Raw genomic sequence first — 25,787 nt, forward strand, 5'->3', positions numbered from 1 at the left:
GTGCAGAAAGCGTCCTTCGAGAGGATGGATCACCTGCGGCAGCTGCAGAACATCATCCAGGCCACGTCCCGAGAGATCATGTGGATCAATGACTGCGAGGAGGAGGAGCTTCTGTACGACTGGAGTGACCGCAACACCAACATCGCCCAGAAGCAGGAGGCCTTCTCTGTAAGCTCGCCCCTCCCGGCCGTAGACGTGAGGCTCCTGCCTGGGGATGGATGGGGATGAACCCAATCAGCTACTTGGAATCCAGCCTCTGCTGAAGTGGTCGTGGAGAGCCATTCCTTTCTGGAAGCTTTCCAGGGACTCTAGAGAGGCGGGGCATTGCTTAACATCCCGGAAGCCCATAGAGAGGGTCATCAGGCATTCCGATATCCCAGAGTGTGGGTAGCACAGTGGGAGGGGGGTTAGAACCCACAATTAGAAGATCCCTGCATTACTTGTCACTGTCCATTTACCTCCATTATCTGTGTGGATTTGGGCAAGAAATGTCACCAGTGTGCCCTCTGCCAGGTACTGGGTGACCTCAGACATTCTCTTTGGTCTCAAAAATGCTATGATTCTGGAGGAAACCGTAACATGATTCTTTGAGTTGTTCATTTCCACAGCACAGTTTTCAGTTCTGACTTCCCTTGAATACGGCAGAAATGCTGGAAGGCTAATGGTGACTTGCTCTGAAGGGTCGGTTTTTCTCTCATTTACAGATACGCATGAGCCAACTGGAGGTTAAGGAAAAAGAGCTCAATAAACTTAAACAAGAAAGTGACCAGCTTGTCCTCAATCAGCATCCGGCTTCAGACAAAATTGAGGTAGGCTTCATGTGATTTATATTTTTTATTAGAGAAAAAAAAGGGAAGTTTTGGAAAAGACTATCTAGATGAATGATTTTTATCTGTCATAAAGCCATGACGAGTTTATTTTATATATTTTGGGATCAACACCCTAGACTGGCAGTTGGCAAGCTTTTCTGGAAAGGACCAAATAATACACATTTTAGGTTTGCAGACCATTTGGTTTCCGTTGAAATTACGTGACTCTGTCATTATAGTATGAAAGCAACCATAACAATATGTAAGTAAAGGAACATGGCTGTGTTCCAATAAAACTTTATTTATAAATGCAGGCAGTGGGCCAGATGTGGCCCTGGGGCTATGGCTTGCTGACCTCTGCCCTGCAGAGGCTGCCATCTGTGGGCTGTGCTCAAGGCTGACATTAGCTGGTATGACATCAACTGGTATGGCCATACTGGTTGTGAAAGAACAAAACAAAGTGTTTTCCTATCAGTTGGTGAGAGTCACTGCCTTAAGACCCTTAAGCCCTCTGCATGGGTTCCTCGGACGTACCCATCATCTAGCAGCAGAATAGGGACAGGGTGTCCTGGAGCAACCCTGTGACAGTTCTGCCTCTAGTTTCTGCTCTAATTCTGATTAGTCAGTAGCTATACCACTTGAGTGAGTATTTTGACCAATACTCCTAATGGTATCTATTTGCTAAAACTGGTTTTTAGGTTGAATCACTACCATACCATGAGTTCCCTGTTGGGAAATTCTGTTTTCGCTCTTTAGAAAAACGTTTGCTTGAGTGGGTATTCGATAAAGAAATGTTTTGTAGATTTTACTGGGGGTCACATACCTGTGAAAGGACGGATGTCCTTATATGCCTGCGCGGTGACGTGATGGCGGATGTTTTCTTGCTTCAGGCCTATATGGACACTCTTCAGACTCAGTGGAGCTGGATTCTTCAGATCACCAAGTGCATTGACGTTCACCTCAAAGAAAATGCTGCCTACTTTCAGGTTTTTACGCTTAGTTGTAATTTAATTGTCGTTTAGGTCCTAATACCTTATTTTTTGGAATGTATTTTGTAAAAGCCCTGAAAACAACCTTGGAAATATTTTACAAATACCACTTATTGGCTTTTAGTTTGGAGGAGCATAGATTGGTGACCTGGGCACCCGTTGCTCAGATGGCTCTTACTGTTACATGACTTAATACCGTTTCTTAAGCCACCTGTTAACTAGACCCCAGAAAGGTAGTCCTTGACCTGGAAGTACTGGAAATAGTAGGAAATACTAGACATTGCTGCTTACTGAGTGCCTTTTCGTGAATACGCAATCATGCTCATCTTTATTTATCATCTTTATTTTTCTCAAGATTTTATTTATTTGACTGAGAGAGACAGCGAGAGAGGGAACACAAACAGGGGGCATGGGAGAGGGAGAAGCTGAGCAGGGAGCCTTAGGCGGGGCTCGATCCCAGGACCCTGGGATCATGACCTGAGAGGAAGGCAGACGCTTAAGGACTGTCACACTCATCATCAACAGTTCTTTGAAGAGGCCCAGTCAACCGAAGCCTACCTGAAAGGCCTTCAGGACTCCATCAGAAAGAAATACCCCTGTGACAAGAACATGCCCCTGCAGCGCCTGCTGGACCAGATCAAGGAGCTAGAGGTACCATCACCAAACGAAAACAGAGAGAATACTGATTACTTGATGTGGAAGTTCCTTTGGGAAAAAGCATGCTTCAAATTCTAGCCCCTTAGGCTTTTCACACAATGACATTCTTTCCAGCCCACTTACTTCCTGGCTCTGTAGCTTCTGAAGTGGCTAAAAGTCCCTGCGGAGGGGGTAGTTTGTGGCTTTTTGGAGCTCATGCCATGCGAGCAATGTCTCATCTGTCATGTCGTAGCAGCTAGGCTGATGTCCCTTACAGGTCTTCTGTGACATTCACAGAGTTATCGGCGTGATGAAAATACGATCTTATTTGCAATTGCAGAAAGAACGAGAGAAAATCCTCGAATACAAGCGTCAGGTACAGAACTTGGTCAACAAGTCCAAGAAGATCGTGCAGCTGAAACCACGGAACCCGGACTATAGGAGCAACAAACCCATTATTCTCAGGGCTCTCTGTGACTACAAACAAGATCAGGTGGGCACCGTTATTTGGGGGTGAAGCCCAAGTTTTCCCCTTTCTTTACAGTGAGAGCTTTGCCAATAGAGGGAGGAGAGTTTAATCCAGGTTTCAGTGGGCAGCACAGTTAAATACCTTTCTTTCATACACAAAGCAGCAAGCCGTGGAAATGCAGCAGCTCTGTCCAGAGTCCTTAGCAGAGTCTTTAGGACAGCGAGTATTCAAGCTATTTAAGTATTTAAGCTATTTTATTTTTAATTAAAAAAAATTTTTTTTTTTTGGTAAAGATTTTGTTTCTTTGAAAGACCAGAGGGAGCAGAAGCAGAAAGAGGGGCGGACAGACTCCTCACTGAGCAGGGAGCCCCACGAGTTGAGGGGAGGCTTCCCAGGACTCTGGGATCTTGACCTGAGCCTAAGGCAGATGCTTAACCGACTGAGCCACCCAGGCGCCCCTAGACTATTCATTTTAAGTCTTAATACTTCTCTTCTTCTAATACGCAAAACTTTATCTGTGAGTACCCTTTAAATCTTAAATTCTATAATCTTTACGTTTCTTAAAATCTCTTTTAATTTCTGACATAAAAGAAATGAGAGATATGACCATTATGCTGCAGGGGAAGTGACGATCAGTGCAGATTTTCTGTCATCACAGAACACATCAATTCTGTGGGCTCTGCAGTACCTACAAGCATCTATATGGAACGATGACTTGGTTTTACTAATTATTTGTGTAATTCCCACAGCTCTGATTTTTTTTTTTAAGATTTTATTTATTTATTTGACAGAGATCACAAGGAGGCAGAGAGGCAGGCAGAAAGAGAGAGGAGGAAGCAGGCTCCCTCTGAGCAGAGAGCCCGATGCAGGACTTGATCCCAGAACCCTGGGATCATGACCTGAGCCGAAGGCAGAGGTTTTAACCCACTGAGCCACCCAGGTGCCCCCACAGCTCTGATTTCTTATAAGAATTACGGAGGGTTTAAGAAACATGATCAGTTGCTTAGATGAGTGTTGTAAAACAGTGGGGTTTATTCTGGCAGGAAGAAATATTTTAAGAACTTGCGTGGAGAGGAGAAGTCGAAATAGAGGTTGAAATACGTAAATATCAAGCTCGTTACATTTACCAGTGAGGATAGTTGTCATATTCAAAGTGTACCCCTTTTAAGAAGCCAGGGAGTTAATTTAGAAAGTGAGGTGTTCTGATGGTGGAGTTAATTTAGAAAGTTGTTTTTCTGGGGGACCTGATGCCAGAATTTCTTGTTTTTACTTCTAAATTTTAAGAGAGAGTACACGCGCCAAGTGAGTCCCACATCGTATATCTAATATGTAAAATATGAACTCACAAAAATAAGAGAGCTGTGGGGTGAGTTTTTGCTTTATGAAAGGATTTCTCACTTTAAAAATGGATTCTCTGGGTTTTCTTTGGAAAGTTACTTTACCTAAATCACTATAGATAGCTTTTAGTCTCTTGTGCATTGTTTAATGCATCAGTATTGTTGGAATGTGTAAAGATCATCTTCATTTAAAGAAAAATAATAAGGGCCACCTGGGTGGCTCAGTCAGTTAAGCATCTGACTCTTGATTTCAGCCCGGGTCTTGTTCTCACTGTTGTGAGTTCAAGCCCCACGCTGGGCTCCATGATGGGCGTGAGCTTATTTTAAAAAAATAAAATAGAAAAAGAAAAATAATAAGGTAAAAGCTCAAATGGTTTGTACAGTTTTATCTCTAGTTCTTTCTTTGAGAAAAAAAGATAATCATGTGTACTCATGAGTAAAGCCAAAACACGGGGCCGCTTGCCTTACAGAAAATCGTGCACAAAGGGGATGAGTGCATCCTGAAGGACAATAATGAGCGCAGCAAGTGGTATGTGACCGGTCCCGGAGGTGTGGACATGCTCGTCCCTTCCGTTGGTCTGATCATCCCTCCTCCAAACCCTCTGGCTGTAGACCTCTCGTGCAAGTAAGTTGTTGAAGTTTCTAGTAGCCACAACATGAATTTGAGTGTGGAAAAATAGGGCAAATGCTTGTACAAGAAACACAGACATGCCCTTTTTCACAAAAACCCCCTCCCTTAAAAAAAGGAGCTTCAGGAAGGTCCCTTGCATTGTCATGCAACTTTATGTTGAAGAACTATAGTTTTTATTGGAAGGTAAAAGAGAATGTCTGACTGTACGGGGGCTGGAGGAAACGTTTTTTTAATACTGAATATTTAATATGTAAATATTAAACAATACAGTACTGCCCAAGCAGTGGGCCAAATTAGAAATCAAACAGCAAACCAAAATATGTCTCCAAACAAAAGAAAAACTCCACAATACTCCAAAACCTATGGGATGCAGCAAAAGGAGATATAGTAGTAAAATTTATCTATAAATGCTGGTATTAAGAAAAAAAGTTCAAATAAACAACATTATACCACAGGGAACTAGAAGAAGAAGAAACTTAGCTGAGATTTAGTAGAGGGAGAAAAGAACAAAGAAAAACAGAAATAAATAAAATAAAGACTAGAATAAACAATAACATAATATTGAAAGTTGATGATTAGTTTTTCTAAAAAGAGAAACAAAATTAGCAGTACTTTAACTACAGTAGCTAAGGGGAAAAAAAGAGAGAAGACTCAAAAATCAAAATTAGAAATGGAAGAGAAAACAGTATAAAAATTAACTACAGAAATATGTAGTATGATTAACAGATTGTTGTAAAGAATCATATACTAACAAATCAGATAACTTAAGGAAAAAAACCCAGATAATTCCTAAAAATGCACAAGTTACCAAGAGTGAATCATGAATCTTGAATCCAAGTAACAGGAAATTTTCTTACACCAATAACAAGAATGAAAGCTGAATTAGGAATTAAAAATCTCCCAGCACAGAAAAGCTCAAGACCACATGGTTTCATTGGTGAATTCTACCAAACATTTAAAAAATATAATTAATGACAATCTTTATCAAGATCTTACAAATAATGGAATAGAGGAAACAGATCCAAAATCATTCCATGAGGACCTTACGACCCTGACCAAAGCAGGATAAAAATAACATAAGAACAAAACAGTCTAGTTTGTCCCATATAAGTATTGCTATTCTGACTTTCTTTTGAAATTTACATAATAAATGTTTTTTATTTGCATAATGTTTCTCTGCCTCCTCACTTTCAATCTGCAGGTGTCTTTCAGTCTAAAATGAGTCTCTTGTAGGAAGCATATAGATGGGTCTCTTTTTTTTTCCATTCTGACACCCTGTGTCTTTTGATTGGAATATTTAGTCTGTTTACAGTCAAAGTAATTATTGATAGATATGTATTTATTGCCATTTTATTACTAGTTTTGTCATTGTTTTTGGAGATGTTCTCAGATTCTTTCTTACGTTTGTGACTTTTTGTGTCTTCTTTGTGCACAAAGAGTCTCCTTTAATATTTCCTGCAGGTCTGGGGTAATGGTCATCAACTCCTTTAGTTTGTGTTTGCCTGGGAAACTCTTTATCTCTCCTATTCTGAATGATAGCCTTGCTGGATAGAATATTCTTGGCTGCAGATTTTTCCTATTCAGCACTTTGACTATATCATGTCACTACCTTCTGACTTGCCAAGTTTCTGTTGAGAAATCTTCAGCTAACCTTACAGGTTTTCCTTTGTAAGTTAAGGACTTCTTTATCTTGCTGCTTTTGAGATTTTTTTTTTTCTCACTATATTTTATGAATTTAATTACAATATGTCTTGGCCTGCTTTTGTTGATTTTGGTGGGAGTTCTCTGTGCTTCCTGGATCTGGATGTCTGTGAAGAAACAATTCTTACCATGTATCTTGAAGGCATTGTTTCAAAGTTCTTCTTCCATTCTTAGAATATCACTAATTTTGCAGGTAGCCACAAATATAAAATGCCCTTCGTTTTAATACCTGCTCATCAACATGGAAGTAGAGCTTTCATTATACAGATTGCCCCTGGCAGATTCTTGTCTACCTTATATCATGGAAATCCTCAGCCTTACACGGAATAGGAAGGGTAGCAAAATGAGCCCACGTGTTCATTTCCAAGCTGCAGTAGCCATCAGCATCCCATGACTGCTTTCTCCCTGTCATCCTGCATGGTGTTAGACCTCTGTCAATTACAAAGTTGCTGACAAACAACACGAGAACAAAGAAATGTATATTTTGACCCAAAGTTCGTTATCTCTACTAGTGTAGATCATCGAGAATGAGCTTTGGGCAAGTAACTTTGTCCAGATCTATTGAAATGTTGAGTGTTTAAAAAATATACATTTAAAAAACATACATTTACTCTGTTCATTCTTGTTGTAGTTTTGTATGTGGTGTGTAAGCATGGCAAGGTTTCCCGTTTGGGTCAGGGTTTGAAAGCCAGGCTCCAGCATATTTTCTTTCCCCTTGTGCCTTCTAGGATCGAGCAGTACTACGAGGCCATCTTGGCTCTGTGGAACCAGCTATACATCAACATGAAGAGCCTGGTGTCCTGGCACTACTGCATGATTGACATCGAGAAAATCAGGGCCATGACCATCGCCAAGGTACATCCTTAGGACCATTCAGGCTGCTGGCGGGTGCCTCACGCTGTTCCCCAGGGTGCTTGTTCCTGCCAGACACATCGACTAGCAGCTGAGGCTTTGGTATTTCATCTGGAGAGTTAGCTCAGCCTGCCTGAGTGGTTAGGGTCCATCCTACGTAGGATGGGAGGGAGTCACACACAGCCAGTTCTGGTACAGACAGAAGTATAAATTAAAGTTGCCCGGCAAGACAGAAGGGCCCATGGAAAAGGCATGCGGTCCTGTAATATCCTGGATCTGATTCTCCTTTGAAGTAGTAGAAAGCTAGGTCATCGATTATTAACTGGATATCTCAGAAGTGAAAGGTAGGGTAGAGTTCTTGGAATAACACCCAAAACATTAGTTCTGTAGACCAGTGGTTTTCGAGTTGTAGTCTGAAGAATCCCAGCTTCAGGGGGGTCCTCTAGGGATGACAGGGCCAGCAGAGAGGAGAGAGGCACAGAATGGATAAGTCTGGTCGGCTCCCCTTACTCCCCCTTTTCTCCATTTTCAGTCATTGCAGCTTTGCTGGAACCTGCTTTAGATTTGCAACTTCTCAGTAATAGTTCCTGTGACGAATAAAATTCTGTAGAAAAAAAATAGACAATGCACTGCTGTAGCTCTTAGGAGTAATCTTGGAGTCCTCAAGGTCTATATGTGTGTGTGTGTGTGTGTGTGTGTATAAAATATAATGCAATATATATATATATGTATATATATATATACTTATATATATATATTTACTTATTTATTTGAAAGAGAGAGAGCGCACTAGAGGGGGAAGGGGCAGAGGGAGAGGGAATCTCAGGCAGACTCTGCACAGAGCCTGATATGGGGGACTCGATCTCACAAGCTTGAGATCGTGACCTGAGCTGAAACCAAGAGTCAGATACTTAACCCACTGTGCCACCGAGGTGCCCCAAAGACCTTTTGTATCCTAATGGGCCTCTGACAAGTATTGCCTTAAGGCCCCTCTAGCATAGCGCATTTTCTGGCACTCTTCTTGTTCATGGCATGGGGACGATCCAACACTCCTGCCTGGTTTACTTCCAGCTGAAAACCATGCGGCAGGAAGATTACATGAAGACAATATCTGACCTTGAGCTGCATTACCAAGAGTTCATCAGAAACAGCCAGGGCTCAGAGATGTTTGGAGATGATGACAAGCGGAAGATGCAGTCTCAGTTCACGGACGCCCAGAAGCACTACCAGACCCTGGTGATCCAGCTCCCCGGCCACCCCCAGCACCAGACAGGTTTGGGGCATCTTTTTCTTTGTCTCAACCACACACACACACACATCTCCAACAGAAAGTAGTTTGCATATAACTAGTTTCAGAATCCCTTCTTCAGAAAATAACATATCTAAGGTCACTTATACTCTAAATATTCAGAATCAAATCAAAGGAGGGAGCTACAGTTTGTGCAGTATGGGTACTTTTTGAGGCCAAGCACCCTTCTAGCTAGGAATTCTCTGATGTTTGCGGTCCTAACTCTTTTTACAGTAACCACCACTGAAATCACTCATACTTCCTGCCAAGATCTCAACCATAATAAAGTGATTGAAACCAACCGAGAAAATGACAAGCAAGAAACATGGCTGCTGATGGAGCTCCAGAAGATTCGCAGGCAGATGGAGCACTGTGAGAGCAGAATGACCCTTAAAAACATGCTCCTAGCAGACCAGGGGTCTACGCACCACATCACAGTGAAAATAAATGAGCTGAAGGTAGGCCTCCAGTATTGTTTCAACCAATACTAGCTATATTTGTATTTATCTGTGAACTAATTAAAAAACCAATTGGTTTAAATATTTATAGAGAAGAAGCACGAATTTTCAAGAAAACAGGCTTCTGTCAGGATTTCCTTTTTTCTCTCCTCTGCTTTCAGTTTGTAGAAGGTTACCAGGCTGGGGATTAAGCCACCTTTTTGTTCGTTTGTGGGTTGCTGGATCAGGGTACAGCGTTTCCCTTTGTGGGACATAGGGAAAGTTTTCATAGACATTAATTTGGTTGCTCCCTGATACAATCTATGGTATGGGCTAAACAGATAGAATTATTTTTATTTATAGACAGAAGACTGACACGGAGAGATTCGATGGGGTGAGGCAGGTGTTGGTAAAAGCTCAAAGCCATGGACAGATCTGGGACTGCAGCCTCGGTGTTTGAACTCCCCGCTCTGGGATCTTTTCTGCTCAGCCATGCCTGGGCACTGCACTGGGAAGTGCAAGTTAGATACCCTACAGAAGAGGGCCATGTTTACACTGTGCTGATAAGGCCTCCCCAAAGAACGAAATGCAATGTCAACTCTGTCTCTCGAGGCTTTTCCATTTAGTGGGCTTGTTTGGGGCAAAAAAAAAAAAAAAAAAAAAGGACCCTAAGAATCGGATGGCTACATCTAGCACTTTCCTTCTTTTTTTTGAACAGAGTGTGCAGAATGATTCTCAAGCAATTGCTGAGGTTCTCAACCAGCTGAAAGACATGCTAGCGAACTTCAGAGGTTCAGAAAAATACTGCTACTTACAGAATGAGGTATTTGGGCTGTTCCAGAAACTGGAAAATATCAACGGTGTGACAGACGGCTACCTTAACAGGTAAACGTGAGTGACCTCAGTCACACATATTCTGCTGTTCTCAGGCTTCATTTTGTCACTGTTCGTTTGCTTTCTCTGCCTGACTCACTGTAGCCTTGCCTCCCAGTTACTTGGTTCACTACGGGCTTCCTCACATTCTTCTGTGCCTCAGGGAGAGGGTCCTCCGGCCTCGGTGTTCCTTCCTCCGTAGTGAAATCTGATATATCTTACAGCTGAGGTATATCTATAAGAGTCAGGACTTTGAAATCTTCAGTGAACACACAATGGCTGTCCGAATCATGGTGCAGGGGTGGGGTAGGGGAGGGAGTCTGTTTCTCCTGCAGTTGGTGCAGGGGTGGGGCGTGGGGAGTCTGTTGCTCCTGCAATTGTAGAATGGGCAAAATGAATTTTTTATTGGCTGTAACATTCTTTCATTAATAGCGGCCAGAGCCAAACGTTCAGTCTAATTATGTCACCGGCAATGTTCTTGGCTTCCTTGGCTCCTTGCAGCTTATGCACAGTGAGAGCTCTACTCCAGGCTATCCTGCAGACAGAAGACATGTTGAAGGTGTACGAAGCCAGACTCACCGAAGAGGAAACCGTGTGCCTGGATCTGGATAAAGTGGAAGCTTACCGCTGTGGACTGAAGGTAAACGGAAGTCACAGTCCATTATCACAGTGCTCGCGGTTATGGGAAATAATGCAGGACTGCTCAGTGCCTGATCCTGAGGCTTCGGTAACTTTTTAATGAGTCTTGAGGATTCCTGGATTTTGCTGGCCACACATGGTTGACGTTGTCGTTATCTCTAGAACACTTGCTTTCCAGAATGCGCTAGCAGGAACTATGTGCACAGGTAATTTGTGGTGAGATTAGTTTGTGGAATGCAGAGTTAAACATAATTAAACTGGTTTCTTTACGACAGGACTTTTCTTCCTCTTCAAGAACGTTTGTATGTGTTATAATTATTTAGGAATGGAATACAGTATGGTATTTAGCATTTCTCAAACAAATGAATTTCTCACACTGAATCTTTTGTCAATGGGGTAGCATCAGGAACTAGATCATGGACATAAATATTGGAAAATGCAATCAGTGAATATGTCTTCCTGGATTGATTAGCACTTAAAAATACAAATGTTCCAAGAGATTAACTTGTACTCTTTTCTTTCTCCTGTGACAGAAAATCAAAAATGACTTGAACTTGAAGAAGTCCTTGCTGGCCACCATGAAGACAGAGCTGCAGAAAGCACAGCAGATCCACTCCCAGACCTCACAGCAGTATCCACTCTATGACCTGGATCTGGGCAAGTTCAGTGACAAAGTCACACAGCTGACAGACCGCTGGCAAAAAATAGATAAACAGATAGACTACAGGTGTGCCAACCTCTTTCCCTGCTTTCTTCCTGTTTGCTTGTTCCAAGATAACGTCACTTGAAGTGATCACTGTCAAAGTCGTGGTTTGGTTTGGATTGGTGTGTAAGTTAGGCACAAGGGGCACTCTGTTTTTGGAGGCAACCCTTTTGGAAATGGGAAGTGGGCACATCACAACAGGTGCTTGCATCAACCCCTAACAGGTGCTTTCCAGTCCCTTAGAAAAAAATGGAAGCCATTGATCAGGTTCTTGTAGGCCCTATGAACTCTTGTTAGGACGGTTGGAAGGAGCAGATGCTTTGAGTGAGTGTTCTTCGGAAATTTAAGAAAATTGTGTCTTCTACCCCCTCATTCCAAATGAGGATTTAAAAGTATCCTGAATTTTGATGTCGTTCCTTTTAGTAACTACTTTTTAAAAATATCTTTATTGACTAAAAAAGAACACAGCCATCTTTATTGATAGCTAGTTCACATGTCACACAATTCCCCACTGGCAGTGTACAGTCTAGTGAATTTTAGTGCATCAGAAGGGCATCACCATCACCACAATCTACATCTACAACATTTTCTTTACCCTAAGAAAAAAAAGCTCTGTTCCCATTAGTAGTCATTCCTTGTTACCTCGCAACCATTTGGCCCCAAGCAACCACCCGTCTTCCCTCTGTCTCTGTATATTTGCCTGTTCTAGACATTTTGTAGGAATGGACTCAGCCCATATGTGGTCCTTTTTGACTGTTTTTCCCCGCTCATCATAATGTTTTCAAGGTTCCTCCGTGGGCCAGCATGTCTCCGTACTTCATTCCTTTTTATGGCTGAATAATATTTGATCGTACGGCTGTACCACATTTTATTTATTCCTTCATCCATTGATGATTTTTGGCTATCATGAAAGATGTCCCTAGGAACATTCATGGATAACTTTTTGTATGGGTGCATGTTTCCAGTTCTGAGCATGTAGCAGGTGGAATTACTGGGCAATAATGTGTGATATCATGTGATAACTCTGTTAAATACTTTCAGGAAAGGTAGCATTGGTTTAATAATTTTATTCTTTCTGTTTCCTCCAGACTGTGGGACCTCGAGAAACAAATCAAGCAACTGAGGAATTACCGTGATAACTATCAGGCTTTCTGCAAGTGGCTCTATGATGCTAAACGCCGCCAGGATGCCTTGGAATCCATGAAGTTTGGTGACTCCAACACAGTCATGCGATTTTTGAATGAGCAGAAGGTACAAGCCAGTATGTCATTCCCTTAGAGAACACTGCGTGTAAGCTGTATTTTCCTCTGGTTTTCTCAGCAGTACCTAGGTTCGAAAGGGTATTTAATAATATTACTAGTTCATCTTGTGACTGGCTGGCAGATGGCCCAAAGGAAAAATAATCGAGATACTTACAAAGAAATCAATTATTAACTAGAAATAATGTAACATTATAGTAAAGTATCTTTATAAGTTGAGTCCTTAGGATCAGAGAAGAGCACAGATTAGAAAGCTTCCTCTTAGAGAAAAAAAAAAGTGACAGTTGTGCTTCTCTTTGCTGAAGAGAAAACACCCTCATCTCCTAAGGTTTAGCTGTGAGAATGTGAGGAAACTGAGGGAAAACAGTTGTTTAGCCATGTAATAATATTTATATAAAATTATTTATACACTTTGTTGTTTATAAATATTTTATTTTTTGTATAGAACTTGCATAATGAAATATGTGGGAAACGAGACAAATCAGAAGAAGTGCAAAAAATTGCCGAACTTTGTGCTAATTCAATTAAGGTATGCTGGTTTCACAAAGAATGTTGGCATTTCATCAGGAATAATATTAACTGTGTTTACTTCAGCAGCACATGGACTGGAATTGGAATAAGACAGAATATTAGCATGGCTCTTGCACAGGGATGACATGCAAATTTGTGAAGTGTTCCATATATTAAAAATCTACACTATTAACTGCATTATTTTCTTATTTACTTTAAAGTGAGCACACCTCTTTTTTTTAAATTTTAAAGATTTCTTTTCTTTTTTTTTTTTTTTAGAGAGCATACACACATATGCACATGCTTGAGCAGGAGCAGGGGGAAGGGCAAAGGGAGAGGGAGAGAGAGAATCCCAAGCAGACTCCAGGCTAAGCACAGAGCTTGATGTGGCGCTCGATCTCATGACCCTGAGATCATGACCCGAACCAAAATCAATACTCAGATACTTAACCAATTGAGCCACCCCAGCGCCCCCAAAACTATAAACTTCTTGAGGATAGCAATTAGGCTTTCATGTAGTCTTTCCTGAACAGACCATAAAAATTTGTTAACCTTTACCTTGAATTCACTGCACATGGGCAGCATCTGTGGGGGTGGGTTGGTCTTCATTCTTTACACTGGTAGTATGTGTAAGAATCTTCGTTTAGGATATAAACATGTACCATTTGGTTTAATAATGTAATATTAGCTACTTGGACACTATCCGTACATGATAGCCTCTGGGGTTGGTCATTAGAAATACAGCTTGTGATTAAAAACCATGCAGCTGTAGCTGTCAGTGACTTGTTTGGGTCCATTAGGTATGTTTATCTTAAATTTTTTATTTGGCAGGATTATGAACTCCAGCTGGCATCATACACCTCAGGCTTGGAAACTCTCCTGAACATACCTATCAAGAGAACCATGGTCCAGTCTCCCTCTGGGGTGATTCTGCAAGAGGTAGATATGTCATTACCTGTTTCCTAGTTGTCTCCCCTACATCTTTTTTCCCTGCCCCCTTCCTATCTTCCCTGCAGACCCCGAATTCAACGTTTGTTCCAGGGGATCCACTCAAAACAGGTTTAAAAGCAGTTTATGCTCCCTTAGTGTAGGTCATCAATATGTGATGCATTTTAGGAAATGGTCAGTGGAAGTCTGAATCTAGAGTTTATATGCTAGAATCTTTGCAGGACCTGGGCTAAAATTCTAGGCTTAATGAGGGAGGCTCTTAACAAGTGGAAAATGTCTAGCAGATTTTTAAAAGACAGCTTCTTCCCAAAGACATTGGAGAGCATCACTGGTCAGATGGCTTCAGAGAACCACCCTAGGGTTGTGAGGTTGGAATACAATATTATCAGCCCTTGGTTGTACCTCTAGATTTTAGAATTAGCATACATGAACAAGGGGAGTTCTCTCTTTAAATGATCATTTCAATTTCAAATTAAAATTCCTTTCACTCCTTTTTTTGCAAGGCTGCAGATATCCATGCTCGGTACATAGAACTACTTACAAGGTCTGGAGACTACTATAGATTCTTAAGTGAGATGCTGAAGAGTTTGGAAGATCTGAAGGTAATTTACTTACCTGACTTCCTTGGAGGATCAGAAAAGAAAACGAAATAGAACCTATTATTATTGCCTCATTATAATCTGGATTTGGACACACTCACTGTAAACACTCACTGGTACATAGTTTGTTCATAAGTTAGGTGTGAGTTCTGTGATCTGGGATGCGGCTGTGAATGGAGTTAGGTAATATTTATAAAATTCTAGCTACTTTACCTTATACAAAAAGCCAGTAATTTCCTTTATTGTTTGGTTAAGGGATTTGCTTTATTTACTTTGTTCGTGTGTGTGTTCAGTTAAGGAAGAGAATGTCCTGGATTAGCTGGATTTGGAATTTTTATGTTGGGTAATTGTTTCATTTACTTCTCATTTCTTTTTTGACTTTTTAAATTATTATTATTTTTTAAAATAATTTTTTATTTTTATTTTTTTAAATAAACATATAATGTACTTTTATCCCCAGGGGTGCAGGTCTGTGAATCGCCAGGTTTACACACTTCACAGCACTCACCATAGCACATACCCTCCCCAATGTCCATAACCCCATCCTCCTCTCCCAACCCCCCTCCCCCCAGCAACCCTCAGTTTGTTTTGTGAGATTAAGAGTCACTTATGGTTTGTCTCCCTCCCAATCCCATCTTGTTTCATTTATTCTTCTCCTACCCCCTTAACCCCCCCATGTTGCATCACCACTTCCTCATATCAGGGAGATCATATGATAGTTGTCTTTCTCTGACTTATTTCACTAAGCATGATACTCTCTAGTTCCATCCACGTCATCACAAATGGCCAAATTTCATTTCTTTTGATGGCTGCATAGTATTCCATTGTGTATATATACCACATCTTCTTTATCCATTCATCTGTTGATGGACGTCTAGGTTCTTTCCATAGTTTGGCTTACTCCTCATTTCTAATACACACATTGAGTTTCTATGGAAACTTTCTACCTTGAAAGAGAGGAAACATAATTCGTGAAACCCCAAGCTTTTGATCTTGGAAGAGATGGTCTCACTTACAGACGAGGCAGGGGAAACTCAGGGTGTTGTATTATTTGCTAAGATCCTACAGATGGTTGATGGAAGAATTATGATGAAAATAGAGATCTCATGAATTTTTGTGTAGTAGCTCAGTCTGTATGTGTGCTTCTCTGTGTGTGTAGTGTGTGTGTGTGCCCACGTGCAGGTGTGTAAAGAGAAAGGAGACCCCAGGATGGGCTGGGAGGGGTGACGAGCAGTTTCTTACAACGGGAGATGTTTTTCTTTCAACCTAATTTCTGCTTTTACTTCCCCAGCTGAAAAATACCAAGATCGAAGTTTTGGAAGAGGAGCTCAGGTTGGCCCGGGATGCCAACTCTGAAAACTGCAACAAGAACAAATTCCTGGATCAGAACCTGCAGAAATACCAGGCGGAATGTTCCCAGTTCAAAGCCAAGCTCGTGAGCTTGGAGGAGCTGAAGAGGCAAGCGGAGCTGGATGGAAAGTCCGCGAAGCAAAACCTGGACAAGTGCTACGGTCAAATAAAAGAACTGAATGAGAAGATCACTCGGCTGACTTACGAGATCGAAGACGAGAAGCGGAGGAGGAAGGCGGTGGAAGACAGGTTTGACCAGCAGAAGAGTGACTATGACCAGCTGCAGAAGGCCAGGCAGTGTGAGAAGGAGAGCCTGGGCTGGCAGAAGATGGAGTCTGAGAAAGCCATCAAGGAGAAGGAGTACGAGATAGAGAGGTTGAGGGTTCTTCTGCAGGAGGAGGGCGCCCGGAAGAGAGAATATGAAAATGAGCTGGCAAAGGTAAGAAACCACTATAATGAGGAGATGAGTAATTTAAGGAACAAGTATGAAACAGAGATTAACATTACGAAGACCACCATCAAGGAGATCTCCATGCAGAAGGAAGACGATTCCAAAAACCTGAGGAACCAGCTTGACCGCCTCTCGAGGGAAAACCGCGACCTGAAGGATGAGATCGTCCGGCTCAATGACAGCATCCTGCAGACCACGGAGCAGCGGCGGCGGGCGGAGGAGGACGCCCTGCAGCAGAAAGCCTGCGGCTCCGAGATGCTGCAGAAGAAGCAGCACCTGGAGCTGGAGCTGAAGCAGGTCCTCCAGCAGCGCTCCGAGGACAACGCTCGACACAAGCAGTCCCTGGAGGAGGCGGCGAAGACCATCCAGGACAAGAACAAGGAGATCGAGAGACTCAAAGCCGAGTTTCAGGAGGAGGCCAAGCGCCGCTGGGAGTATGAGAATGAACTGGCAAAGGTAAGGAACAGTTACGATGAGGAGATCATCAGCTTGAAGAACCAGTTCGAGACGGAGATCAACATCACCAAGACCACCATCCACCAGCTCACCATGCAGAAGGAGGAGGACACCAGCGGCTACCGAGCCCAGATCGACGCCCTCACCCGGGAGAACCGGAGCCTGTCCGAGGAGGTGAAGCGGCTGAAGGACACGCTGGCCCAGACCACGGAGACGCTCCGGAGGGTGGAGGAGAGCGCCCAGCAGCAGAAGGCCACCGGCACCGAGGTGTCGCAGAGGAAGCAGCAGCTGGAGATCGAGCTGCGCCAGGTCACCCAGATGCGCACGGAGGAGAGCCTGCGCTACAAGCAGTCTCTCGACGATGCCGCCAAGACGATCCAGGACAAAAACAAGGAGATAGAAAGGCTCAAACAGCTGATCGACTCAGAAACCGGCGCACGGAAGTGCCTGGAGGAGGAGAACGCGAAGCTGCAGAGGACCCAGTATGAGCTGCAGAAAGCCAACAGCAGCGCCGCCGAGACAATCGGGAAGCTGAAGCTGCAGGAGCAGGAGCTCTCGCGGCTGCGGATCGACTACGAGAGGGTGTCCCAGGAGAGGATCGTGAAGGACCAGGACATCTCACGGTTCCAGAGCTCCCTGAAGGACCTGCAGCTGCAGAAGCAGAAGGTGGAAGATGAGCTGGCCCGGCTGCGGAGGACAGCCTGCGAGGACTCGTCCAAGAGGAAGAAGCTGGAGGAGGAGCTGGAAGGCATGAGGCGGTCCCTGAAGGAGCAGGCGATCAAGATCACCAGCCTGACACAGCAGCTGGAGCAGGCGTCCATTGTGAAGAAACGCAGCGAGGACGATCTGCGGCAGCAGAGGGACGTGCTGGAGGGCCACCTGCGGGACAAGCAGCGGACGCAGGAGGAGCTCAGAAGGCTCTCCGGGGAGGTGGAGGCCCTCCGGCGGCAGCTGCTCCAGGAGCAGGACAACGTCAAGCAGGCTCACCTGAGGAACGAGCACTTCCAGAAGGCGATCGAGGACAAGAGCCGGAGCTTGAACGAGAGCAAGATCGAAATCGAGAGGCTGCAGTCTCTCACGGAGAACCTGACCAAGGAGCACCTGATGCTGGAGGAGGAGCTTCGGAACCTGCGGCTGGAGTATGACGACCTCAGGAGGAGCCGGAGCGAGGCGGACAGCGACAAAAACACCACCATCTCCGAGCTCCGGAGCCAGCTCCAGCTGAGCAACAGCCGGACCCTGGAGCTGCAGGGGCTCATTAATGATTTACAGAGAGAGAGGGAAAATTTGAGACAGGAAATTGAGAAATTCCAAAAGCAGGCTTTAGAGGTACTCACAAATATTTGATCACAGCTTCACTGTCTTTTAAATCGTTTGCTCTTCTTCCAGCTGGTCTCGGCCATGCTCCTGCTCCCGGGATTGGATACTCCTGAACTCTCTGCTTTTCCTGCCGCTTGCCGCGCTGCTCCCTGTCGTAACCCAGGCCACTGCTCTGCCCTAGTGTAATTTCAGTGCCGTGTGCCCTTCTCTGCTCCCCTTGCTTTGATGCCCCTCTGAGTGGAACCGCTGTCTGGCCCTGCCTTTCGAACATTAGCGGGGGTGTAACAGCCAGAGTTTGTCTTCTGAACGGTCCACTCTATTTTCTAGAAGATAGCTCTTCACTTAATGAGCTCTAACCTGCATTTTTCATGAAGGTTTCTGATAAAAGCCATATTAAAGGGGCTTAAAAATCACCTTTTCTTTTTTGCTTACGTGCTTTTTCTGCATGCATTATCCAATTCTCTTTTGATCATTATTCAAATCTATTTTGATCACCACCCTAATATGTTTCTTTTTGTTTGCCTTTTCTTCTTTTAACCCCTAATTTACAAATACCTTCTTTAAGTTCTAATATGATTGGCTTCTGTAGACAATATTTGTGTGGGGCTGGGTGTGGGGTGTGCATACGTCCGTAGATTTATTTTGCTTTATTAAATATGTTAGTGTAGATGTAACAGGTGGGATGTAGGTGTTAGCAGGTGCGATGACCGGGAAACAAAACCCCCTATATTTTTTCAAACCGTAATTCCTGTTAAGAACAAGAGAGGTCTACAGCTTCTCCTAGTTCCTTCTAAAACAATAGTAAGTATGAAGCCATTTATCAAAGTGGCACCCTATATTTACGGAATTTATTTTTTTGTGAATTTATAATATAAAATAGCAGTATATCCAGGGAACACAGAGGAAGGGAAAATAAGTAAACAAGTTTTTTTTTTTTTAAATGTAGGAAATAGATTGAATTATGATCACCATATGATACAATCACAACATTATTTCTTCCCATTTCTCTCTTTTTAAATTGCAGGCATCGAACAGGATTCAGGAATCCAAGAACCAGTGCACTCAGGTGGTGCAGGAAAGGGAGAGCCTTCTGGTGAAGATCAAAGTTCTGGAGCAGGACAAGAGCCGGCTGCAGAGGCTGGAGGATGAGCTCAACCGCCTGAAAACAGCGCTGGAGGCAGAAAGCAGGCTGAAGCAGCGCCTGGAGTGCGAGAAGCAGCAGATCCAGAATGACCTCAACCAGTGGAAAACCCAGTACTCCCGCAAGGAAGAGACCATTAGGAAGATCGAGTCGGAGAGAGAAAAGAGCGAGAGGGAGAAGAACAGCTTCCGGAGCGAGATCGAGAGACTGCAGGCCGAGATCAAGAGGATCGAGGAGCGGTACAGGCGCAAGCTGGAGGACTCCACCAGGGAGACGCAGTCGCAGCTGGAAACAGAGCGCTCCCGCCTTCAGAGGGAGATCGACAGGCTCAAGCAGCGTCCCTACGGCTCCCACCGGGAGACCCAGACTGAGTACGAGTGGACCGTCGACTCCTCCAAGCTGGTGTTCGATGGACTGAGGAAGAAAGTGACGGCCATGCAGCTCTACGAGTGCCAACTGATTGACAAAACAACCTTGGACAAACTGTTGAAGGGGAAGAAGTCCGTGGAGGAGGTTGCCTCTGAAATCCAACCTTTCCTTCGGGGTGCGGGAGCCATCGCCGGAGCATCTGCTTCCCCGAAGGAGAAGTATTCCTTGGTGGAGGCCAAGAGGAAGAAGTTAATCACCCCAGAATCCACAGTCATGCTCCTGGAGGCCCAGGCAGCTACAGGCGGTATAATCGACCCCCACAGGAATGAGAAGCTGACTGTGGACAACGCCATCGCTCGGGACCTCATCGACTTCGATGACCGCCAGCAGATATACACAGCAGAGAAAGCCATCACTGGTTTTGACGACCCGTTCTCCGGCAAGACGGTCTCTGTTTCGGAAGCCATCAAGAAAAACCTGATCGACAGAGAAACCGGAATGCGCCTGCTGGAAGCCCAGATTGCTTCGGGGGGTGTGGTGGACCCCGTGAATAGTGTCTTTTTGCCAAAAGATGTAGCGTTGGCCCGTGGGCTGATTGACAGAGATTTGTATCGGTCCCTGAATGATCCCCGAGATAGTCAGAAAAACTTTGTGGATCCAGTCACCAAAAAGAAAGTCAGTTACATGCAGCTGAGGGAACGCTGCAGAATCGAACCACACACGGGGCTGCTCTTGCTGTCGGTGCAGAAGAGAAGTATGTCCTTCCAAGGAATCAGACAACAGGTGACCGTCTCTGAGCTGGTGGATTCCGGTATACTGAGACCATCCACTGTAAACGAACTGGAATCAGGTCAGATTTCCTATGATGAGGTTGGTGAGAGAATTAAAGACTTCCTTCAGGGTTCAAGTTGCATAGCAGGCATATACAATGAGACCACGAAGCAGAAGCTTGGCATTTATGAGGCCATGAAGATTGGCTTGGTCCGACCTGGTACTGCCCTGGAGTTGCTGGAAGCCCAAGCAGCCACTGGCTTTATAGTGGATCCTGTCAGCAACTTGCGGTTACCGGTGGAGGAAGCCTACAAAAGAGGCCTGGTGGGAATTGAGTTCAAAGAGAAGCTCCTGTCTGCAGAACGAGCCGTCACTGGGTACAATGATCCCGAAACGGGAAACATCATCTCTTTGTTCCAAGCCATGAACAAGGAACTCATTGAAAAGGGCCACGGCATCCGTTTATTGGAAGCACAGATTGCGACGGGCGGCATCATCGACCCGAAGGAGAGCCATCGTTTGCCAGTTGACATGGCCTACAAGAGGGGCTACTTTAATGAGGAGCTCAGTGAGATTCTGTCAGATCCAAGTGACGATACGAAAGGGTTTTTTGACCCCAACACCGAAGAGAATCTTACGTATCTGCAGCTGAAAGAACGGTGTATCAAGGATGAGGAGACAGGGCTCTGTCTCCTGCCTCTGAAGGAGAAGAAGAAGGAGGTGCAGACGTCACAGAAGAACACTCTGAGGAAGCGTAGAGTGGTCATTGTTGACCCAGAGACCAACAAGGAGATGTCCGTTCAGGAGGCCTACAAGAAGGGCCTGATAGATTATGAAACCTTCAGAGAACTGTGTGAGCAGGAGTGTGAGTGGGAAGAAATAACCATCACTGGATCCGATGGCTCCACCAGGGTGGTCCTGGTCGACAGGAAGACAGGCAGTCAGTATGATATCCAAGACGCCATTGACAAGGGCCTCATTGACAGGAAGTTCTTCGATCAGTACCGATCCGGCAGCCTCAGCCTCACTCAGTTTGCTGATATGATCTCCTTGAAAAACGGTGTCGGCAACAGCAGTGGGATAGGGGGTGGTGTCAGCGATGAGGTTTTCAGCAACTCCCGACATGAGTCAGTGAGTAAGATTTCCACCGTTTCCAGTGTCAGGAACATAACCATCCGGAGCAGCTCTCTGTCTGACCCGCTGGAAGAATCGAGCCCCATTGCAGCCATCTTTGACACAGAAAACTTGGAGAAGATCTCCATCACGGAAGGAATCGAGCGGGGTATCGTCGACAGCATCACGGGTCAGAGGCTTCTGGAGGCGCAGGCCTGCACGGGCGGCATCATCCACCCAACCAGCGGTCAGAAGCTATCACTTCAGGACGCAGTCTCCCAGGGCCTGATCGACCAAGATATGGCCACCAGGCTGAAGCCCGCTCAGAAAGCCTTCATCGGCTTTGAAGGTGTGAAGGGAAAGAAGAAGATGTCAGCCGCAGAGGCAGTCAAAGAAAAATGGCTCCCCTACGAGGCAGGTCAGCGCTTTCTGGAGTTCCAGTACCTCACTGGGGGCCTTGTTGACCCGGAAGTGCATGGGAGGATAAGCACGGAAGAAGCCATCAGGAAGGGGTTCATCGACGGCAGAGCCGCTCAGAGGCTGCAGGACACCAGCAGCTACGCCAAAATCCTGACCTGCCCCAAAACCAAATTAAAAATATCCTATAAGGATGCCATGAATCGCTCCATGGTGGAAGATATCACTGGCCTTCGCCTTCTGGAGGCTGCCTCTGTTTCATCTAAGGGCTTGCCTAGCCCCTATAACATGTCTTCTGCCCCAGGCTCCCGCTCTGGATCCCGCTCCGGCTCTCGCTCTGGATCCCGCTCCGGCTCTCGCTCTGGTTCCCGCAGTGGGTCCCGGAGAGGAAGCTTTGATGCGACCGGGAATTCCTCCTACTCTTACTCCTATTCCTTCAGCAGTAGCTCTATTGGGCACTAGTAGTCAGTTACTTGCTATTTTCTTGGGTTCGTTTACGTGAATGTTCACTTTATTAAATACTTTACTAGAAGAAGACCTAGTGCTTGCAGTATAGTGATAGAACTTTCTGTGATTCTGAGATATAACCCTGGTTGAAATCAAGTAGTAAAGGCTGTTCTGGCTTTTTATCTTCTTAGCTCACCCGAAGTACGTAATATGCTGAGTGTAGTACGTATGACGTGGTAATCAGTTGTAAGGATAGCACAGATTGAATCTAGAGTTTGTTCTTTCCGTGTTTAGATTTTTGATCGATGCTTGTACTCTTTTAGCCTATAGTATGTATTTCTGTTCTTGGAGATGAAATTACGCTGATAATGGTTATTTTAGTCCTCATTCTGTTTCATCTAAATGCTTCCATTTTTCTGTATTAGGAGAAAATCACCCCTCCCATTCTCCCTAGAATACTCCACCGCAAACCCAAACATTTTGGAATAAGTCTCCTTTAGTTTTAGATTGTGGATTGTGTAACCTATATGCTCTTAAATGCACCCGTTTGGTTTGGCATTAATTTGACTATACGTGCATGATAGCAGCAATCTTTGCTTCTCTTTGGCCAAAGTTTTCTGTTTATTTTGCTCGTCATTTACTATGTACTTTAAAAAGGTGTCTTTATGAAATTTGCTATTCTGGCAATAAACTTTTAGACTTTTGAAGTTTTTGAGTTTTGATTTCATATGTCTGTACACCCAAGGTATTTATCAGCATCTTTCTATTAATTATGTTAAATTATTTCTAAAACCCTCTGTTTACTAAATACCTATTAGGAAACACCATTAGGGCACCTGGGTGGCTAGGTTGGTTAAACAGCTGCCTTCAGGTCAGGTCATGATCCTAGGGTCCTGGGATCGAGTCCCATATCTGGCTCCCTGCTCAGTGGGGAGCCTCTCCCTCTGTCTGCCGCTTTGCCTACTTATGCTCTCTCTCTCTCTCTCTCTGGCAAATAAATAAATAAATAAATATTTTAAAAGAAAGATTTAAAAAAAAGACCAATGAAAAAAACTATTTTAGTTCTGAATTCTTGCGGGAAGCTGGTCTTTTGTAGTTTATTCAACATCTCTCAAGTGCCTGTTGTGTGCCAAGCAGTGTACAGAGGTCAAGTCACAGATCAATGCCCCGTTCTTGTTTATTCTGGACAATAAGTTCTAAGGAGCATGGGCAAAAGTCACCATAATCCCATTAAAAAAAAATGAAGTGGCTCAGATTCCATTCGGGTATTTTCCAAATACATGGGGTTTCATTTTGTCCCCTAAGAGGAAAGAATTGTCATCGAATCTATAAAAACAAGTCCTGAAGAGTTCTTGACTCTCTGTTGAAGGACAGTGAGATATAAACCTTTTCTCTGTATCAAAGAGAAACTTTTGAAATTCAGACATTTGTCATTAAATCAACACGACCTTTCTGAATACTTACTACGTCTAGGATTAGGCTAGGTACTATGAGGATTCAACAGAATTTACCAGCCACCTGACTTCAAGACATTTGCTGTCTGGGTGGGGACAGGAGACACATATAAAGCAATCAGAGGGACAACTTTCCTATATCAGCAGTATGTATTAATATACTCAAACATTTTTGTATTGTGTTATGTTAGTCACCATATAGTATGTCATTAGTTTCTGATGCAGTGTTCCAAGATTCATTGTTTACGTATAACACCCAGTGCTCCATGCAACACGTGCCCTCCTTAATACCCACCACCAGGCTCACCAACCTCCCATCCCCCTCCCTTCCAAAACCCTCAGTTTGTTTCTCAGAATCTACAGTCTCTCATGGTTCATCTCCTCCTCCGATTTTCCCCCCAATTCACTTTTCCCTTCCTTCTCCTAATATTCTCCATGTTATTCCTTGTGCTCCACAAGTAAGTGAAACCATATGGTAATTTCCTTTCTCTACTTGACTCAAACATTTTATAGTATAGGTGAGAAAATAGGAAAACAAATGAGTTGCTAATTGTGAAGAACAAAAAAGATCATATGTAAGATAGTACTTAAAATCTTGGGGGCTTTGGGGACTTTGGGTGAAAAACAGCATTCATTTCTTCCTTGTCTTACTTACCTCCTGTTCTTCTCCTTGCTCCCCTCCCAAGCTGGAGGACTTGTAATTAACTTCATTCAGTAAGTATTAAGCTCTGTGTGCTACACATTGTGCCAGAAGCTATGAATCCCATGGTAGAAACACATGGTGCAAAAATAGCCCTCGTAATATAAAAGGGAGAGGGAGATTTGTGGTAAATGCTGTGTTGAGCAAAATGAAGGAAGATCTTCAGGCTAGAGCTAGGAAGCTGTATCAGTCAACTTGGGCTGCCACAACAAGATGCCACAGACTATGTGACTTAAATTCATTTTCTCATAGTTTCAGAAGCTAGAAGGTTGGTTGCTGGTGAAAGCTCTCTTTCTGGGTGGTAGGCAGTAAGGGGCAGGGAAGGAGCTCCTGTATGTCTTCCTTGTCTTAGAAGGGCTTTAGTTTTATCACATTAGAGCCCCATCTTTATTACCTCATTCAACTTTAATTACCTCTATATAGTCCCTATGTCCAAATACAGTCACACTGGAGGTTAGGGCTCCAGTGTATGTACTGGGATGGGGGTGAGGATAGCACACAATTCAGCCTCTAATAGGAGCCTAATCTAGAATGGGTCAGAAGTTCTCCCTGGAAAAATGGTGATTAAACAGATTAATAAGGGGCACCTGGGTGGCTCAATTGGCTAAACATTTGCCTTCAGCTCAGGTCATGGTCCCAGGGTCTTGGAATCGAGCCCCACTTCGGTTTCCCTGCTCGGTGGGGAGCCTGCTTCTCCCTCTGCACTCCCCCTGCTTATACTCTCTTTCTCTCTGTCAAATAAATAAAATCTTTAAAAAGTTAAAAAAAAATTAAACATCAGTGTAAAGCAGTTCTTCAGGTTGAAAGAGTATACCCCCAGGCTTTTACCCAAGTTGTCATTAAGCTCTGAGGTGAGATAGGCTGTGTCCTGAAGAGAGGACATCTTTGACCTTGGCTAATTTTTTTTAATGATTTATTTGACAGCACAAGCAGGGGGAGCAGGAGAGGGAGAAGGAGGCTTCTTATTGAGCAGGGAACCCCACATACATATTCATCTGTGCAGGCACACTGTAGTGAAGCAAATCAAAATTAGTCAAGGTCAAAAGGTGTCTGGGTGGCTCAGTTGGTTAAGCATCTGCCTTTGGCTTGGGTCATTATCCCAGGGTCCTGAGATGGAA

General features: G+C 44.1%; 1 protein-coding gene and 1 non-coding gene across 4 annotated transcripts in view; both read left to right on the top strand.

Moving 5' to 3' along the window:
• The window catches only part of DSP (desmoplakin), a 46,072-nt gene extending 22,850 nt beyond the window's left edge, over window positions 1-23,222 (top strand). For 2 of the 3 annotated variants that reach the window (XM_059179210.1, XM_059179211.1), the window contains exons 7-24: window positions 7-168; window positions 705-809; window positions 1,700-1,795; window positions 2,324-2,449; window positions 2,775-2,927; window positions 4,711-4,865; window positions 7,301-7,427; window positions 8,496-8,697; window positions 8,947-9,170; window positions 9,868-10,034; window positions 10,524-10,662; window positions 11,195-11,388; window positions 12,453-12,615; window positions 13,069-13,152; window positions 13,965-14,072; window positions 14,585-14,683; window positions 15,972-18,266; window positions 19,282-23,222. In XM_059179210.1, the coding sequence (XP_059035193.1) occupies window positions 7-168; window positions 705-809; window positions 1,700-1,795; window positions 2,324-2,449; window positions 2,775-2,927; window positions 4,711-4,865; window positions 7,301-7,427; window positions 8,496-8,697; window positions 8,947-9,170; window positions 9,868-10,034; window positions 10,524-10,662; window positions 11,195-11,388; window positions 12,453-12,615; window positions 13,069-13,152; window positions 13,965-14,072; window positions 14,585-14,683; window positions 15,972-18,266; window positions 19,282-22,530 (7,848 nt within the window). In that variant the 3' untranslated portion in view covers window positions 22,531-23,222. The remainder of the gene's footprint in view (window positions 1-6; window positions 169-704; window positions 810-1,699; window positions 1,796-2,323; window positions 2,450-2,774; window positions 2,928-4,710; window positions 4,866-7,300; window positions 7,428-8,495; window positions 8,698-8,946; window positions 9,171-9,867; window positions 10,035-10,523; window positions 10,663-11,194; window positions 11,389-12,452; window positions 12,616-13,068; window positions 13,153-13,964; window positions 14,073-14,584; window positions 14,684-15,971; window positions 18,267-19,281) is intronic. The other variant, XM_059179212.1, reaches the window with a different exon arrangement.
• LOC131834954 (U6 spliceosomal RNA) lies at window positions 13,205-13,309 on the top strand. Its single transcript, XR_009355046.1, has one exon. It is a non-coding gene; the product is annotated as a U6 spliceosomal RNA (small nuclear RNA).
• Window positions 23,223-25,787: the final 2,565 nt, after the last annotated feature.

The sequence above is a fragment of the Mustela lutreola genome, chromosome 6 (genome assembly GCF_030435805.1).
Source record: "Mustela lutreola isolate mMusLut2 chromosome 6, mMusLut2.pri, whole genome shotgun sequence".
NCBI lineage: Eukaryota > Metazoa > Chordata > Mammalia > Carnivora > Mustelidae > Mustela > Mustela lutreola.